Source organism: Balaenoptera ricei, chromosome 11 (assembly GCF_028023285.1).
Source record: "Balaenoptera ricei isolate mBalRic1 chromosome 11, mBalRic1.hap2, whole genome shotgun sequence".
In the NCBI taxonomy this organism is placed as follows: domain Eukaryota; kingdom Metazoa; phylum Chordata; class Mammalia; order Artiodactyla; family Balaenopteridae; genus Balaenoptera; species Balaenoptera ricei.
The window spans coordinates 67,122,916-67,139,194 of NC_082649.1; the positions used below are offsets into that span (position 1 = coordinate 67,122,916).

Here is a 16,279-nt window from a genome sequence, read left to right on the forward strand (position 1 = left end):
TCCCTCCTCCCGACAACAGCCCTCAATAAATCAGATGCCTCTCACTTCCCAGCTGAGGCTCTGCTTCTAGGGAACGTGGCCTGTGATGGCGGTGGAGCTGTGCAGAGTTCATCCACTCGTTCCAGGTGGGTCAGGTGCGGGGCCTGATGTGCAGAGAAGAGAGACGAGCCCGAGGCGTCCAGGGTGGTGGTGCAGGAGGGGAGTGGGGTGGGCGTGGTGCTGTAAGCCAAGGGGCATTGAGGATTTTACAAAGTGGTCAGAGTAGGACAGGAGCCCACGAGGCCCAGGGAGATGACTCCTAATATTTTCCTATTGTTTGTGCAGATGTGAAGGCCACTAACTTCAGTGGGGGGCAGCACAGAAGCCAAACACAGCGAGTGGAGGAGAGCAAGAGGTAAGGAAGAGGGAGGGAATGAGTGAGGACAAGGAGAGGCCTCTCCATCCCCCAGACCCCTGCTGTGCCGAGGAGGGAATCTGGGCTGTAATCAGGCAAGATCCTTGTGGACCCTGCCCTTGAGCCCCACCAGTGAGGTCTCAGGAGTTAGTTTGGGGGCTCCCGAGATGGCACAGGGCACTCCAGGTCAGCCTCAGTGGGGCAGAGGAAGAGAATTCTGAGGGGTCTAGATGTCTGAAAGGAATTGCTCTCCTGCCTGTGTGGCCCTGAGCAGGAGAATTGATCTTTCTGGGCCTCTGTCTCTCTGTCTGTAATTGGGAACAGCATTATCTCCTTTAAGGGTTGGTCTGTCATTTAGGTAGAGAAGGAAGTTCAAGGACCTCATAGGGGCCGAATGTGAATTACCGAGGGTGAGAGAGCCAAGGAGACAATAGTTAGAGTGTGTTAGTCTCAGGGCACAGTGCCGGCTCATCTGTCAGTGCAGGGACCCAGAGAGACACTTGGAATCCCCATCAGAGCAGGAGGAGATGAATTAAATGCAGCCTGTGAACACAGCGGACTTCCCTGAGGGCACTGAACTGGCCCCTCTGCACTAGCCTTTCCCATGTGGCCGTTAGAAGGTAGCAGCTGGCCCAGTAGGGCGGGGGACCCTCCAGACCGCCTGTGCTCTGATGCCTGTGGGTGGGCTCAGTGATGCCCCTGCCAGTCAGAGCCCCAAAGTCTTGTCCCTCAGCCCCCATGGTCTCTCTAGCCTCAGTCCGAGGGTGAGGGCTGCCCTGGTTCCTGGGGTCCTACTTGCAGCCCCCTGTTCTCCTGTGTGCCACTCTGCCTCTGTGTCATCCCAGCCAGAGCAGGGCAGGACGCTGTCAGGGGAGACAGAGGGCTACATTGTCACTTTCATGGGCCCTAGGCACTTTCACCTTCGTGGACTCATTCATCCACAGAAAAGTATTAAAAATTACATTTTATAACTGCATTCGTACAAAGTTGAATACAATCATGGCTAGATATAATGTTATATATTCATTGCTATTATAGTCATGTTAATATTCTGTTCATAAAAGGAATTAAAATTAAAATATTTTTGTGGGTCCCTAGAAGTATCATGGTCCGTAGGTACAGTGCCTACTGTACCTAATGGATGAGTTGGTCCCTTGGGAGGTGGTTTTTCTGGTAGCAGCGCAGGCGCCCTGGCAGGGAAGTAAATGCTGCTGCTGCCTAGGGAGACTAGGCACTTGCAGGTGTTGCTCTGAGATCGCCCCCGCTAGCCATCTATGGGTACTGCAGGGCAAGCTTGAGGGCTCATGGAGACCTCCAAGGGGGACTGCCTGCGGTTTTTTCTGCCCTGGTGTCTTGGCAGGCAGCAGGCTAGCAGCTGGGGTTCCCCTGGGGACTCAATCTTCTATTCGTGATTCTTTTGAATCTCAGCTCTATCGAATGAGATTTTGTGAAACTAGACTCTCCACTCTTCAAATCACTGGCAACATTACTTACTGTCGGTAAAACGGAGAACTAGCTGTTACTTAGAACATAGACTTATTCCGTGTTGTCACAGAGAAGGAAACCAAAACATAGAGAAGTTATCTAAAGCTAAGGTGGTAGATAGAGCTGGCTTCCTTAGCCTCATAGAATTCTATTTGTATTTCTTATGATTAGGGGTAGCCTCTTATGTAACTACAGAGCAATTATCAACTCTATACACTTACATGGATACAATACTTTTTCCTACATGTCAGATGATATAATCATGTGCTTTACAGAGTTTCTCACCTGCAGTATGGGTTCCAGCCTAGGGTCAGGTGTGTCAAGAAGCTGTCAGGTCTCATTTGCCTCCTTTAATCTGGAACATTTCCATAGGCTTTTGCCTCCTTTTATTCTCAAAAAGGTTTCTGTGTTTCTGTGTGTGTGTGGATGGGGGTTGGATTGTTGGGTGTTAAAATGTCAAGGTGTATGTATGTGTTGGAAGTGTTGTGCAGTGTGTTTGTGAGAGTATCGGTATGTTGTGTTCCTAGGTGTGTGAGAGTGTGTGTGTGGGTTTGAGTGTAGTTTGTGTGTATGTGAGGTTGTATAGAATGAATGTTGGTGTGAGTTTGTGGGTATATGTGTAGGTGTCAGGGTGTGTCTGAAATGTGTAGGTGGGATGTGTGTCTGGGTGTGTGTGGGTTTGTGGGGGATTTATGAGTGTGGGATGTTTCTTCTGTGTGGGGATATATCAGTAGAGTTGAGTATGGGGATTTCTAAAGTGTGTGTGTGGATGTGTGTGTATGAGGAGTGTATAAAGTGTGTGTGTGTGTGTGTGTAACTCAGGGGTGTGTATGTGTATGTATGGCTGGGCATTCATGTGTGCACGGGCGTTGTGAGTGGGCGTGTGCAGGTTTATATGTGAGTGTAGGGGTATAGTGTCAGTGTGGTTGTGTGGGTGTTTGTGGCAGTGTGTTTGTGTACATTTATGTAAATGAAAATTTTATTTATTCTGTTTAATTTACAAAAATTAGATTAATACTGGTTAAAATATGTTTTAAGCAACATAAAAGGAAATAATGTTTTATTGACTCATTATTTCCAAGAGAAGCGTGCAACTATAGCAAGGTCTTAGGGGCAAGAATTAGACCGAAGAGTAGAAGCAGGTTACAAATAAAAGGAATGTAATGCTTATGCAATCACTCAATGTTGTAACTTTAAAAATTTCAAAAACATTTTAGTTGGTAATAATTTACAGAAAAGTAGAAAATGTACAAATAAACTTTCCTTTTCTCTATTCCCAGGGTCACCTACATTTTGCCTAAATTGTTTGTTTCTCTCTTTCTCGTTCCCTCCCTCTCTCTTCCTCCCTCTCTGTCTCTGTCTCTCTCAGTGGTTTCTAGGTCCCCAGGGTTTGGGTTTTATTCAGGTGTGGAGCCCATCGCCAGTGCAGAGCTAGTTGGCTGCTCACAGTTCCCGGGGGGAGGAGCGGGTCGTGCTGGCCCACAGGAGAGGACAGTGACAGGCAGAGAGCCAGGGCGGGGCACTGCGGGGAAGCCCGTGTGATGTTCTCCAGGGAAGGAATGGACGAGGCTTGAGGGTGAGGCTGACCAGGTTTAGGATCGGCTAGCTTGAGTAATTTCAGTGAGCTGGGGCTGGGGTGTAGGGGCTGCCCAAGTTGTTGATGCCTGACCCTGGGGCGATTAGGACAGGGGGTTAGAGTCTCAGCAGCAGAGAGGGTGGGGTGGGGTGCTGGTCAGTTTGCATGTGAAAGGCCAGCTGAGGGAGAGAGTCTGCTGTCTCTAGGTATCTGCTAACCCTGGGAGGGGATGTGAAAACATCAGAAACAGAAAGTAGAAAACCTGGTTAACACAGGGCCACTTACATAATGTAATCACTGACACATCTGGATTATAGCCTCATATCTTTAGCTCACCCATTTCCTGAAGATGCCTGTTCCTGTTCCTGGATGGATCAGCTAAGTTAAAGGCAGGTGTGTGGGCTGCACCACGTGCAGCTGTTCAGCCTCCAAGATACCTGTTTATACCTGTGCATGACAAGGGTGCTCCGCTCAGGGGGTGGAGTTGTGGGCTGTGTAGCCGCCCTGGAAGACACCCCCCAAAATTCACCTTGTTACATTTTTCACTGATTCGTGGACAGTACACCATGAACTGACAGTGTGGTCAGGTGCCTGGCCGTGGGACAACTGAACGGTCAAGTCCCAATCTTTGTGGGGATAAACATTATGGCAAAACATAATGCTTTGCTCAGCATCCACAGCCCCTGTTCATGACTCCTGCAGATGCCCATGGAAAATGGCCATTCAAGGATAACGTCAATGGAATCAACAAGTGAATCAAATCTGCACTGCCCAGGTGGGGACCCATATCATGTGGATACTCCATCACACAGGGCATGGTACTCCATCACACAGGGCATGGTACTCCATCACACAGGGCATGGTGATCCATCTACATTCAGCATCGAACTCAAAATAAGGCCTAGCGAAGCCAGCACCTGAGGCCAAGGAAGCCTGACCAGTGTGGCTGACTGCCAGCTCCACAGCTGAGTGACAAAGGGAACGCCAGGGCAATAACCAGCGATGCCATCCCCATCGGCACAGCATACGTGGCCTATAGTATTCCAGGACTCTCAGATGGTCTATGCTTCACACCTGGATTCACAAAACACATCCAATCCACAATGGCACTGCCTTACGGTAAGAACTACCGGGAGTGCACAGTTACCCAGATCGCTCCCAGGACCTTTAATGCCCTGTCTCATCTCCAAGCAGTCGGTGCCATTGGAAGATGGAGTGGACGCTGACAGGGAACACTGAAAGGATGAGTGGACACCAAGGCTCACCTCCCAGAGGAGCGCACACTTAAGGAAGGCAGCTTGAGCTCTAAATGGGCCGATTCCCTGGAAGACCACCTTCTAGTTACGTAGAATGTTTAATTATGAGCCTCGGAAATGAGGGAGGAGGCCCACACAATCTGGAAGACTCTCCAACCACATGAGTAATCTTTCTCACCCCACTTTTCTTCTTCCCATGCACCCCTGGAAGCTCCTAGTACTGGAATTTGCAAGTTGCCCAGAAGAGCCCTGTGGCGGGCGAGACTACCCTAGTGCTCATTGTGCTGCCTGCCCTGCTGCTGGAAGGGCAGGAGGGGCAGTGATGGTAACGATCATGAACATGAGGTGACAGCCCATAAGGTGGTCCTGCTGGTGTGGGCCCCCCATCAGGGCAGAGGGAGTTGTTCTATGATGGGTCAAGGTGTTCTATGATGGGTCTATGATGGGTCAAGGAGTATAAGGATGAAGCTGCTGGGCACGTAGGGAGGAGTCTGGGCACGTGGCGCCGGTGAGACAAGGGGAGGACTGGAGACAAGACCAGTGATCGCTGAGGGACTGGTCGTTCGACCACTTGGTTGTGAAGAGAGTAACTACCCTGGTTGATGGGAATAGAAGGCCTTCGACTCACAGCGTCAAGGGTGGGAGGAGGCACCATTCACCTCTCTCTCAGCTTTTGTCCGCAGGGCATCTGGCCACTTTCACCCAGACTGCTACTCTCATCCTCAGCTTGATCAGCGGCCAATGAAGAGTCTTGATCTAAGGACTCTTGGAAACCTTCCCGCAACTGCTGCCCCCAGGAGTGAACAGCCTCCACCAAGCAGGACAGAACAAGACTGACCTTCTGGATACTGATATGACTTTTTTAAGCCTCATCATGAAATTTTGAACTCTTTTATATATTTTGCACAGACTATAGTAACTGTTCTAAGTTTAAATGCTTGTGGGATTCTGACCCCACATGCGCAACGCCTCCTGCTGAGCTTGCTGCTACTTAGTATGTGAAAGTCTGGCCTATACTTACCCACAACACACAAACTAGTCTAAATTCTCTCTTGTGGTGATAAAGAGTGCCTTGCCCTAGACTTCCTGCTGGCTTTTGAGGTGGGGTATGTGCAGTTGCCAACTTGCTGCATCTAGGTTAATAATAATACACTTAGCTGATTTGGCTCCAGGTGGGAGCCTGGCCGGTCTGTGTTCCAATGGGCCTGATCATCCTCCTGGGAGTCATAGTCACGGTCACTCTCGCCTGATGTTGCCTAAGACACAGAAGACACTTGGGTCCACAGCCCTTCAGTACAGGCTGTGAGGGCGCAGCCTATGTCTCTCAAAAGAATTCAGTTGGTTATGTGAAAATTTGGGTTGTAGCATTGTAGGGCAATGGCTCTACCCTAGTGACCTTGCATATAAGCATATAGGCCCTGCAGGCAAGGCTTGAACTGCAGCTGATCCGGATCTTGGCAGAAGGCCTTGTGATCCTCCTGGGAGCCCACTGCCTGAGTACAACAGGCCCTTCGTCCTGGCCGCCGCCAGCTTCAGCACGGGATCCCCTAAGAAGCTCCTTCTCCTCTCAGTTGAGACTATGGCTGACTGGCTGGGTGGGGCTCTGTGGTAGTGGTGAAAAGATTCAAAGACATTATTTGGGTGTAGGATGGGGAAAGATGGAGCCCAGTCAGGTGAGGGGACACCCACTGTGATGTAACCGAAAGTGAGGTCTGGCTGTTCACTGCTCAAGAGCCAATAATGAGGCAAGGTTGGTGGAAAAGAAAGTTGGCTTTATTTCGGATGCTGGTAAGGTGGGGAGGGTGGGGAGGTTTGGAGGGTGTCCAAACGCCCATTCCCCGCCACTGACAATCAGTGGACAAGATCTTTTATAGACAGAGGGAGGGGTTACATGCGGAAACAGTACCGTCGGCTCTGACGGTCATCTTGAAATTGCTCACGTGGAGGTCTGACCAGCGTCATCTTGATTGTTTTAAGTACAGTTAATCTTCAGTTCCAGGGTCGGTTTGTTCCCATTTCCTTGAGGCCAGTTCTCGGAATTGTGGCAGCTTCTGTCATGGCTACAGCCTGGGCATCATGTAGTTAACTTCTTCCACCTGGTGTGGGTTTCAGTATCTATAAGACAGCTCACAGGATGTGGCTCAGAACATTATCTATAGCCCTTGAGAGGGAACTAAAAGTCCTTAACTTTGCTCAGTGACTAAACTATTATTGTTTTGTCCTGTTTGACTGCTTTTCTTTGCTCCTGAATTTTTTCACTTCTCTGGTTAAACTTATTCTTTGGCTAAAGTTTTCTACAGACAAAAGGCAGGCTGAGGACATGGGGGGCAAGGATCATAGGGTCCTGCTCCATTTCAGAGAGAGGTGTTTCTTAGAGCTTCCGTCCTTCCAGCCACTTGCTGTGGCTCCACACACAGAGGTAAGCAGTGTGCCCTGCTTGGGGAGAGAAGAGGGCAAGGGGAGGAGGGGCCAGGAAAGAGTCAGTTCCATGGTAGGAGGGAGAGTTAGGGAAGTTTTTGTTTTTATTTTTTGATGTTTTCTTTTTTTCTGTCTTTTTCATTATTTATGATTTTGTTGTTGTTGATCTTGTTTGCTGTACCATGAGGTCCTAGCAGTCCTTCCTCTAATAGAAACTGACAGCCTATAGAGACAGAACTCACTGATGACCATGCATGATGACTAGAAATACATACATGTACAGAGCGAGAAGGACAGTGAAAAGATTTAGTTTACCTGTGAGAAACATCCCACGAATGTCTCGTATTAACAAGTGCAAAATATAAACAAACACATAAACCCCGATCAAAATGAAAGCAAGTAAAACTACCTAACATTAAAACACAGTGTAAGCAGCCGCATAGCACAGGGAGATCAGCTTGGTGCTTTGTGACCACCTAGAGGGGTGGGATAGGGAAGATGGGAGGGAGATGCAAGAGGGAGGAGATATGGGGATATGTGTATATGTATAGCTGATTCACTTTGTTATACAGCAGAAACTAACACACCATTGTAAAGCAATTATACTCCAATAAAGATGTTAATAAATAAATAAAAATTTTAAAAAAAGAAAAGAAAAGGAAAGGACTGTCACATACGGAAATGTGGACATGTGAAAAATAAATAAATAAAACTAGTCTTTGGAACAACAACAATAAATAAATAAATAAATAAATAAATAAATGCATGAGAGCAATGAAAAAAAAATTTAAAAATAAAACGTAGTGTATAAAATGGTGTGAGAAATTTAAGTCACTCGACAGTCTTTTAGTCAAGAAAAAGCTGTGTTTGTGTCCTTTTAAATTTCACCCTGAAGGCCTTGCAGAAGTGATGGAGGTTAAAGCTTCCAGCCTTGTTCCATCTGACAGGGGATGCAGTTCACGGTGGGCCAGTGCTCCTTTCTTATTCTCCGTTTCGGTGGACTTTCCTGCCAGCGTGTTGATGCCCTCCCCAAGCTCCGTGCTGTGCCGTCCTGTCTGTGCTGCTGAGGCAGTGAAAACTGTAGGGAAGAGAATCAGTACAAGAACACACAGCTTGAGTCTGCTGTTGCTGATGAAACTGAGCGGTGTCCTGCGACGGGAGCCACTCTTCCCCACGGTCTTTTTGGGTGAGTTTGGTGATTGCTCGTCTCTCCTGACCTCACTCCATTCTGTGATGTCATCACTGCTCAGAGAGGTTTCCTAGAGCCAACATTCTTTTCCTCTTAGGCATGCAAAGGGAAACTTTACCCTGGCAGCTCTGTAGGTCAGATGCCAGGAGGCTTGATGGGTTTCTCTGCTCTGTGTTCACAAGGCCCAGCCAAGACGGCAGGGCTGGATTCCTTTCGAGAGCCTCTAGGGGAGAATTACTACCAAGCTCGTTCAGCTTGTTGGCAGAATTTGGTCCTCTGTGCTTGTAGGACTGAGGTCGTGAATCCCTTGCCTGCTGGTGGTTGGCGTTGTTCTCAGCTTCTAGAGGCTGTCCCCAGGCTTTGGCTCATCTTTCTCCATCCTCAAAGCCGTCAACTGCCAGTGGAGTTTTTCTCTTTCTTCCAATCTCCTGACTTCTGAGAGCTTGAATTTCTTAATAATTTTTGAGCCAAGGGACCCATGTTTTCATTTTGCAAGTTATGTAGCTGACCCTGGCCAGTAGTGGCTCCACCTTTCCCACAACACTTGAAGGAGGCCCCAGAAGCCATTCTCAGTGCAACTTACTTCACTCCATACTTGCCCAACGTGTACGTGTTGTCTTCGCCCATGGTCTTGAGCATCCAGAGGGCAGGGGACAGCTCAGGAAGGGAAGAAAGAGAGTGGGAGTTGGCACAGGGCAGAAAGGGACCCCCAGAGCAGCCCCTCAATGCTCATAGCAAAGCAGGTCAAAAAGTTGAGTCTCCAGGCCTCTTAAAGCAATGGACTGTAGGAGAGATGCAGGGTTGGCCAAGGTGGTGTTTGGTGGGCCAGACAGAGGCGGCCAGGGGCTCATCCAAGAGAGAGACAGGAGGCCCCATATTGGACCAAGGAAAACTCACACTGGAGCCAGAGCTCTGAGTACTGCCATCAACCCTGACTTGACCAAGACCTGCTTCCCAAGGCCACACCCCTACCCTGCCCTGGGCCTCAGTTTCTTCCTTGGCCTAATGAGACTGGTGGTAAGCCCTGCTTACCTGACTAGAGCACTGTGAGTTCAGAGGAGGTGGATGTACAGGAGCCCTTTGTACCCTGAAGGACCAGACACACAGGTCACATCCCTGGACTCAGGTCTCCATAGACACCATGTCCATGGGAGGCTGTGAGGAGGGACAGGACACAAGGGGCCCCAGGCTCCCCTCACAGTGTGGTTTCCATGACCATCCCAAGGATTACTGTTAGGGTTGTTGCTTTGGTGACTGGATGGACCCCAGGCACCCCACTCAGTGGTGCCACTGGAAGAAAACTCACTTCGATGAGGTTGCCCATGGGCACACAGGTGACCATCATGGCAGGGAGCCATGGAGGGAACCCCTTGCTTCACCAGCTTCAGGGACAACAGGGGGATCCGTCTCGTGTCCACTTCATAGCCAGGGTTTCACACCAACACAGCATGGCTCTCACCAAACACAGCTCTAGCCCACCCAAAGTCTTGCCACCCAACAGCCCTCCTAGTCTCCATCCCCATCCAATCTACAATCCCACCTCCCCAGGCTCTTCTCTTGTGTGTTGTTTTAATCGAGCTCGATATCTGAAAGGAAGTTCTCCCGAGGGCGGGGGGTTGTTGCTGGAGCCATGATCAGTGGTTCTTAACTGATGGTGAGCAGTCAGAAAGGTGCCTTTAAAATCTCCAGATTACTTTATTTTGTTTTGTTTTTTCATTTTCTTTTTCTTTTTTGATTTAATATTTGTTGGCTTCCAAACTACTTTTCGGAAATAAGAAAAGCAGGTGCCACCTGGATCTATTGAGTTGGACCTGGGATCATGAGAAAGGTAGGGCTGAAGAAATGGAATCAAAGGAAATTGTGTTCTGATCTGCAGTCCATCCTTCTCCCCAGGAGATGGTCCCTTCTCTCTTTACTTCCAAAAGCGCATACTAAATGTCAGAACCTGGGTGGAGCCTCTGGAGGGGCTGTTTCTACCTTCCCAGGGCATCCACAAGCAGACTTAAGACCTCCACTAGGACATGCCAGTCTGTGGGGAGGGACCACGTAGGCACCCAGGAAAGGTGGAGGGGTGTGTGGGCCTCGTGTGAAGTGCCCTGTCTTACTCCAGCCTCCTGGAAATCGATGTCTTTATAGGCTCAGCCCACTTCCTGCCGAAGCTCGTGGTCTCCAGGAGGCAGACCCTGAGATCCTGGGGGTTTGCAGGTCTTTGTCCTGGTAGAAGAATGAGGGAGGATGTGCCTTCTCAGATGTACCCGAGGCATCCAGAGTCCCCAGGCTCTGGGGACAGAGCACCCTCTGTCACCCTCTGGGGATAGACCTAGCCTCGGCCCCCAACTGTCATCTCTACATCCATGCCCCCAGTAAAACCCACTCACAGGAATGGTGCCCATGCCCACCAGTCTGCTCCATGTCTGGGGCTGGCTGTGAGCGTGGCCCTCTTCTGCAAAGCTCAGGCACCCTCCCACTCAGCCTCCACCTGGGACCAGCTCACCTTGTCACGCAGCCCCAGGTGCTGCGGAGAGGAGCTGGCTGGATGTTTGTTGTCGTGGCTGGTGGTGAGATCCGGAGTCGGAGCCTGGCGCAGGCTCAGGTCCTTGGACAGGGAGGGAGGTTGGCCTCAAGTTTGGCTCTGCAGCAGCAGCAGCACGGTCACCCTGATGCCACCAAGTATTCTGGCTACAGTGTGTCGGGTGCAGCCTCTGTTTGGTTTTATGTACCCACCCCCAGAGAAGGGTGGCGCTGCCCTCCTGCCAGCTGGCCTCCTTCACCAAACCCGTGCCTGGGAAACCCCAGCCGGGCTGAGGGCTTTCCAAGAGGATGTAACCTGCCGCAGCTTTTTGCTTCACATGAAGTGGGAAGTGGGAAGGAAGAAGCTGACCCGAAGCAGAGAGAGGGTCCTGACACTCAGCCCTGACCCAAGTCCCCACCCTCACAGCAGCCGTGGCTGCCTTCCCTGCTCACTGCAGAGGGCAGGAGGGAGGGCCGAATTCCCTCCCCTGGTCCCTGTGAGACGACCAGCATGGTGGGTGAGTCGGGGCATTTGGTCCAAGTCTTGGGTCTCCTGTTTCCTGGATGGTAGATCCTTATTTGAGTGATTTAACCTGTAGGTTTCATTTTCCTCATGAACTGGACAACTCAGGGAGCTGGTGGGTGTTCCCCAACATTTGGGGGCACAGCAGCCTGAGGTCCAGTTCCCCTTCCTGCCCAGAGTCTCACGGACAGGAGGGATGGCTGGGAGGAGCAAAGGAGAGGGGAGACGCAGGATCAGGCCTCATACCTGACTTTGTTGGGGTGAAAGGTGCATGAGGATTTCTCAAGGACCAGATGTGGAGTCAGGGGCAAACCCGCCTGGGGACAAGGGCTGTGGTGTGTCTCCCGAGAAGACCTCCACTCTGACAGGCTGTGAGGACTAAGCCAGGAAAGCCAGACTGGAGGCATGGGAGGCAGGCCCCCACCACGGGAGTTGCAGTCTATGGGCCTACACAGGATCCAGGGAGGATGGGGAAGGGGACTTCAGTTGGAAGAGTGAGCAAATGCAAAGTTTCAGAGGCAGGAAAGCACAGGGAGGATTTCAGGGTTACCTAATAGCCAGTAACCATGTGTATTGCTAATTATTTTCTACTGTGATCATCTGCTTTTCCTCCTTCGACTTGGGGAAAGAATACAGCTTGACCAAGAGGCCCCTGGGGCAACACCTGGACTGTGAAACCAGGTTGCACAGAAGCCCAGCTCTCCTTCCTTCTCCAAGGCTGAGTGCGCAACCAGCGCCATCCATCCAGGCTGCCACCTTCTGAGGTGCCCTGGCCAAGCCCCCAAGAGTCCCGCAGGCCAACTGAGTCCAGGAGCTGCCCCAGGCCTCACAACCACATGGTCATTCCTCCAGAAAACTGTACAAGAATCTCCTTCTTGGCCTGTGGCCCCTCTAACACTTTGGGCCATTATCTCTCCCAGTTGTGCTGCCTCTATCCCCAGCACCGGTGCCCGCAGCCTGGTGTCTGATCCACAGCGCTGGACAGGGAGCCACTGGGGGTCAAATCAGAAGAGACTTCCTGAGGCTGTGGGAGCCAAGAGGAGGAGGTGCCATTTCTGGTTGGAGGTCAGGGAAGCCTTCCCCAGGAAGGGCAGCGCAAGCAGAGGGATCAGGCGCAGAGACGGGGAAGAGCAGGGGGCTCAGCGCTGTCTGAGTGGTTGCGGTGGATGGGGCAGCCTGACACCTGAGGCCTGCAGGGCAGGGGCTGAGGGCAGCAGGGAGCATCAAGACCCAGACCCTGACGCCCCTGCCTCAAGGCAGCGGGGGAAATGGCCACATCAGTGCTTAGCGTGAGCCCCTAGACAATGGTGTGGAGGGCGGACAATGGTCTGGGGAGAGCCTGGAACCAGAGAAGGTGGAGTCCGGAGGCTGTGGCTACGCTTGAGAGGAGAGAAGACGGTGGTAGGAGCTGGGCCGGGCTGGTGGGAGGCCAGAGGGAGTGTCCTCAGGAGGAAGAAGGAGCAGGTGGGGCTCCCAGGCTTTCAGCTCAGGGCTCCTGCGGCGGCACCCAGCCAACAGCAGCCAACAGCCCAGTGCGGACAACCAGGGGCACTCATGGGAGTCTTGAGCTCAGAGATACAGACCAGTGATGTGTGTCCTTGATAACTGGTATCTTGAGAAGGGGTTTGGCCAGGAGTGTGTGAGGACTGGGAGGAGAAGCAGCCCGGATGCACCTGTGCCAGCCCTGCCTCTTCGGAGGAGGGTCCTTGGAGGAGACCGAGCAGGAGCCACGGGGGAGGCAGGAGGGCACCCAGGAGAGGGGCATCAGGGGAGAACTGGTCAAGGGCCATTTCAGGAGGACAGAGGGGTCCCCAGAGTCTGTGTAGTCGAAGACAAGGCTTGAGTGTGAATTTGGATCCAGTGAGGACTGGCCAGCCTGCAGTGGCCTGGAGTGTGAGAGACGGCAGTGAATTGGGGTCCCAGTGCAGATGAGCCCTCCCATGCTTGGTTGAGGAGGGGTCTGGGGAACAGGCCATGTCTGGTGGGGACCTGTGAAGAACTATTTGACCCAGAAAACAGTGTGGATGAATCCAGGACAGGAGACAGATGCAGCCAAGCCCCTGACTGGCGGAGGGCTGGACCCAAGGACAGGAAGGTGGAGGTTGAAGTCTGCCTAGGGACAGGCTGGGCGGGTAAGACTCTAGTAGGGGTTGGTGCTGTCATCCATTCATCCAACGTTAACTGAGTGCCGCTTGGGTTCCAGACAGTGCCTGGAGTTGGAGGTTGGTGCCGAATACACTCCTTTACCCTATTCCTGCGGAGGCCAGAGTGAGGAGGCAGAGGGGACGTAAGACAGAGCCTGGTCCTCCCTCTCCTGAAGGACTCAACGCTCTTGAGCAACCCTGCCTTTGACACTCCCCATGGGCCCCAGGAGAGGCCAAGATGTTGTCAGGGAGATGGAGAAACCATTTCTTCACCTTCGCAGGAGACTTCCCGCTCCCACTGCCCAGCAATCCCGTGAGGCAACAGCAGGGGCTGAGGCAAGTCCAGCTCACAGCCGGGGAGGAGATCAGGGATGGGGCAGGTCAGGGAGGAGTATGCTTGGGCCATTGCATCAGGCCCAGGAGGGACATAAAGGATGGTCCTGCATGCTGGGAGGAGACCGACTTGGGGACCATGGAGACTCAGAGGGCCAGCCTTGCCCTGGGGCGGTGGCCACTGTGGCTACTGCTGCTGGGACTAGTGGTGCCCTCGGCCAGCGCCCAGGCCCTCAGCTACAGGGAAGCTGTGCTCCGTGCTGTGGATCGCCTCAACGAGCGGTCCTCAGAAGCTAATCTCTACCGCCTCCTGGAGCTGGACCCACTTCCCAAGGCCGTGAGTCAGGAGGGCCCTGGGGAGTGGGCTGTCTCCCGCCAGCCCTGGCCACACTGTCACCGCCTCTGCTCAGGCTGTACCTCCTGTCAGGAAGGCACTTCTCCCTCTAGGTGGGCTCCCACCTCTTCCAGGAAACCTTCCCAGAGCTGGGTCCCCTCCCAGCACGAGGCTTCCTGCCTTAGCATCTCTACTGTGGGAACAGGCGCCCTGTACACCCCTTTTGGGCCTAAGGGTTCTCTGGGAGCTCCAGGGATAGAGGGGGGTCACTGGCTCTGCCATGTGACTTCCCTGCTTTAAGTTCCCTCTTAACTCGGTGTCCCCCTACCCAGGAACGACTCTGCTCAGCCTGGAGGTGCCAGTGACAATATGTCTCCCTGCAGGTGGTCCCTGACTTGCCTCTGCCCCTCCGTGGGGAAGGTGTTCTCATCAGAGCTGGTCTGAGGTCCCCTCCTGCTCTCTGTGTGCCCACGAGGCCAGGAGTGGGCTCTGCCCCCTTCCCCTGTGCACCCAGCACCAAGCCCAGGGCCAGGCACACAGGAGGGGCTGGAGAGGCTGCCGTCTAGGTGGGGGCAGGGAGACAGATCAGAGAAGGAAGCATGAGCTCAGCTTAGTCACCCCACTTTGATCCTGGACCAGGACGAGGACCCGGACACCCCGAAGCCTGTAAGCTTCACGGTGAAGGAGACCGTGTGCCCCAGGACATCGCAGCAGCCCCCGGAGCAGTGTGACTTCAAGGAGAATGGGGTGAGGCTGGGGGCTGGGGGCACTGGCAGATGCTTCCCAGGGATCTGAACAGGGGGCTTTGGGGAAGATTTCCAGCCCCTGTGTTGAGTTTGGGAGGTGATGACTCAAGGGTTCCAGTTTGACCTCGAGCCTCCCTTTCCAGCTGGTGAAACAGTGTGTGGGGAGAGTCACCCTGGACCAGTCCAAGGACCAATCTGACATAAACTGTAATGAGGTGAGTGGCCCCTTCTGTGTTGTGGAACTGATAATGGGATGGGTTGTGGAACATCCTTTGGACCAAATACCCGCTGCCCCTTCGAGGGCAGAGAAAGGCCCTCCTACCCTGGTCCCTCCTTCACCTGAGCCCCAGGTCTCCAGGACGGGCTCTGCCATCCCTTAGAGCAGTGGTTCTCTAAGTGGGGTCCCCACCCGGAAACCTGACAGAAAGGCAGATTCCCAGGCCCCACTCAGACCTCCTGAATCAGACTCTGGGCTGGGGCCCAGCCATTTGCATTTTCACAAGGCCTCCAGGAGATTCTGACTGTGCTGAATTCTGAGAGGCACTGACTAGAGTAATGTGCTTTCAGCCCCTGCTCCAGTCCAGCTTTGTTGGGATGGGCTTGTGATCCTGGGAAACCCCTTGCCATCTGTGGGCCCCAGTTTCCTCATCTGTCTGTGAGTTTAGGTATTCAACCACATGCTCCAAGTGTCACACTGGAAGTGAATTGGGGCCCCAAGCTTCCTGCAGTGGCCCAGGAATGGGGGTGTTCAGGTGGGGTGTGGTCCTGTCTTAATCTTGAGCCAGTCCCCAAAAGAAGTCTGTTTCCTCCTGGTTCACAGATTCAGAGTGCGCGGCTATTACGCTGGGTGTTTCGCTTGCTCCGGAGAGGCAGGGGAAGATAGGCAAAAAGACTGAGAGAATTGGTCAGAGAATCAAAGATATCTTTGGGATATTTCAGCCCAGTGAATAGTGCTAAGAATCAGCTTATCCTGGCTCAGACTTTTGGACTCTGAAAAATAAATTCTTCTGAAAACAATTTCCTACGCATTCAAATTCACTTATCTCCTCTCCTCCGTCTTACCAGGAAGAAGTCCTTAACTCTGAGAGTCCTCTTGGGTGTGGGTGTGTGTGTGAGTGTGTGTGTGTGTGTGTGTGTGTGTGAGAGAGAGAGAGAGAGAGAGAGAGGATCACTCCTGTTAACATAGAGATGGGTGAGGCAGCTGTTCCTTCCAGGCGGGCATGGGGAGAGGCAGCAGGGCCAAGAGGTCCAGCACAGCGTCTCCATTCTCGGGTCCCTCCTGTGCCCTTCACACGCCTCTGCCCTCCTCCTCCAACCCCCAGTAGGGACTTAAGGAGACCTGCTCTGTGTGCAGTGCTGGTGGGGATGCT

At 52.5% G+C, this 16,279-nt stretch overlaps 1 protein-coding gene across 1 annotated transcript; it reads left to right on the top strand.

The window, feature by feature from the left end:
- Nucleotides 1-85: 85 nt before the first annotated feature.
- On the top strand, nt 86-15,792 carry LOC132375328 (uncharacterized). Its single transcript, XM_059940592.1, is given in 8 exon segments — nt 86-125; nt 325-394; nt 12,273-12,398; nt 13,633-13,772; nt 13,775-14,166; nt 14,803-14,910; nt 15,053-15,124; nt 15,730-15,792. Coding segments are annotated over 8 exon segments (1,011 nt in total).
- Nucleotides 15,793-16,279: the final 487 nt, after the last annotated feature.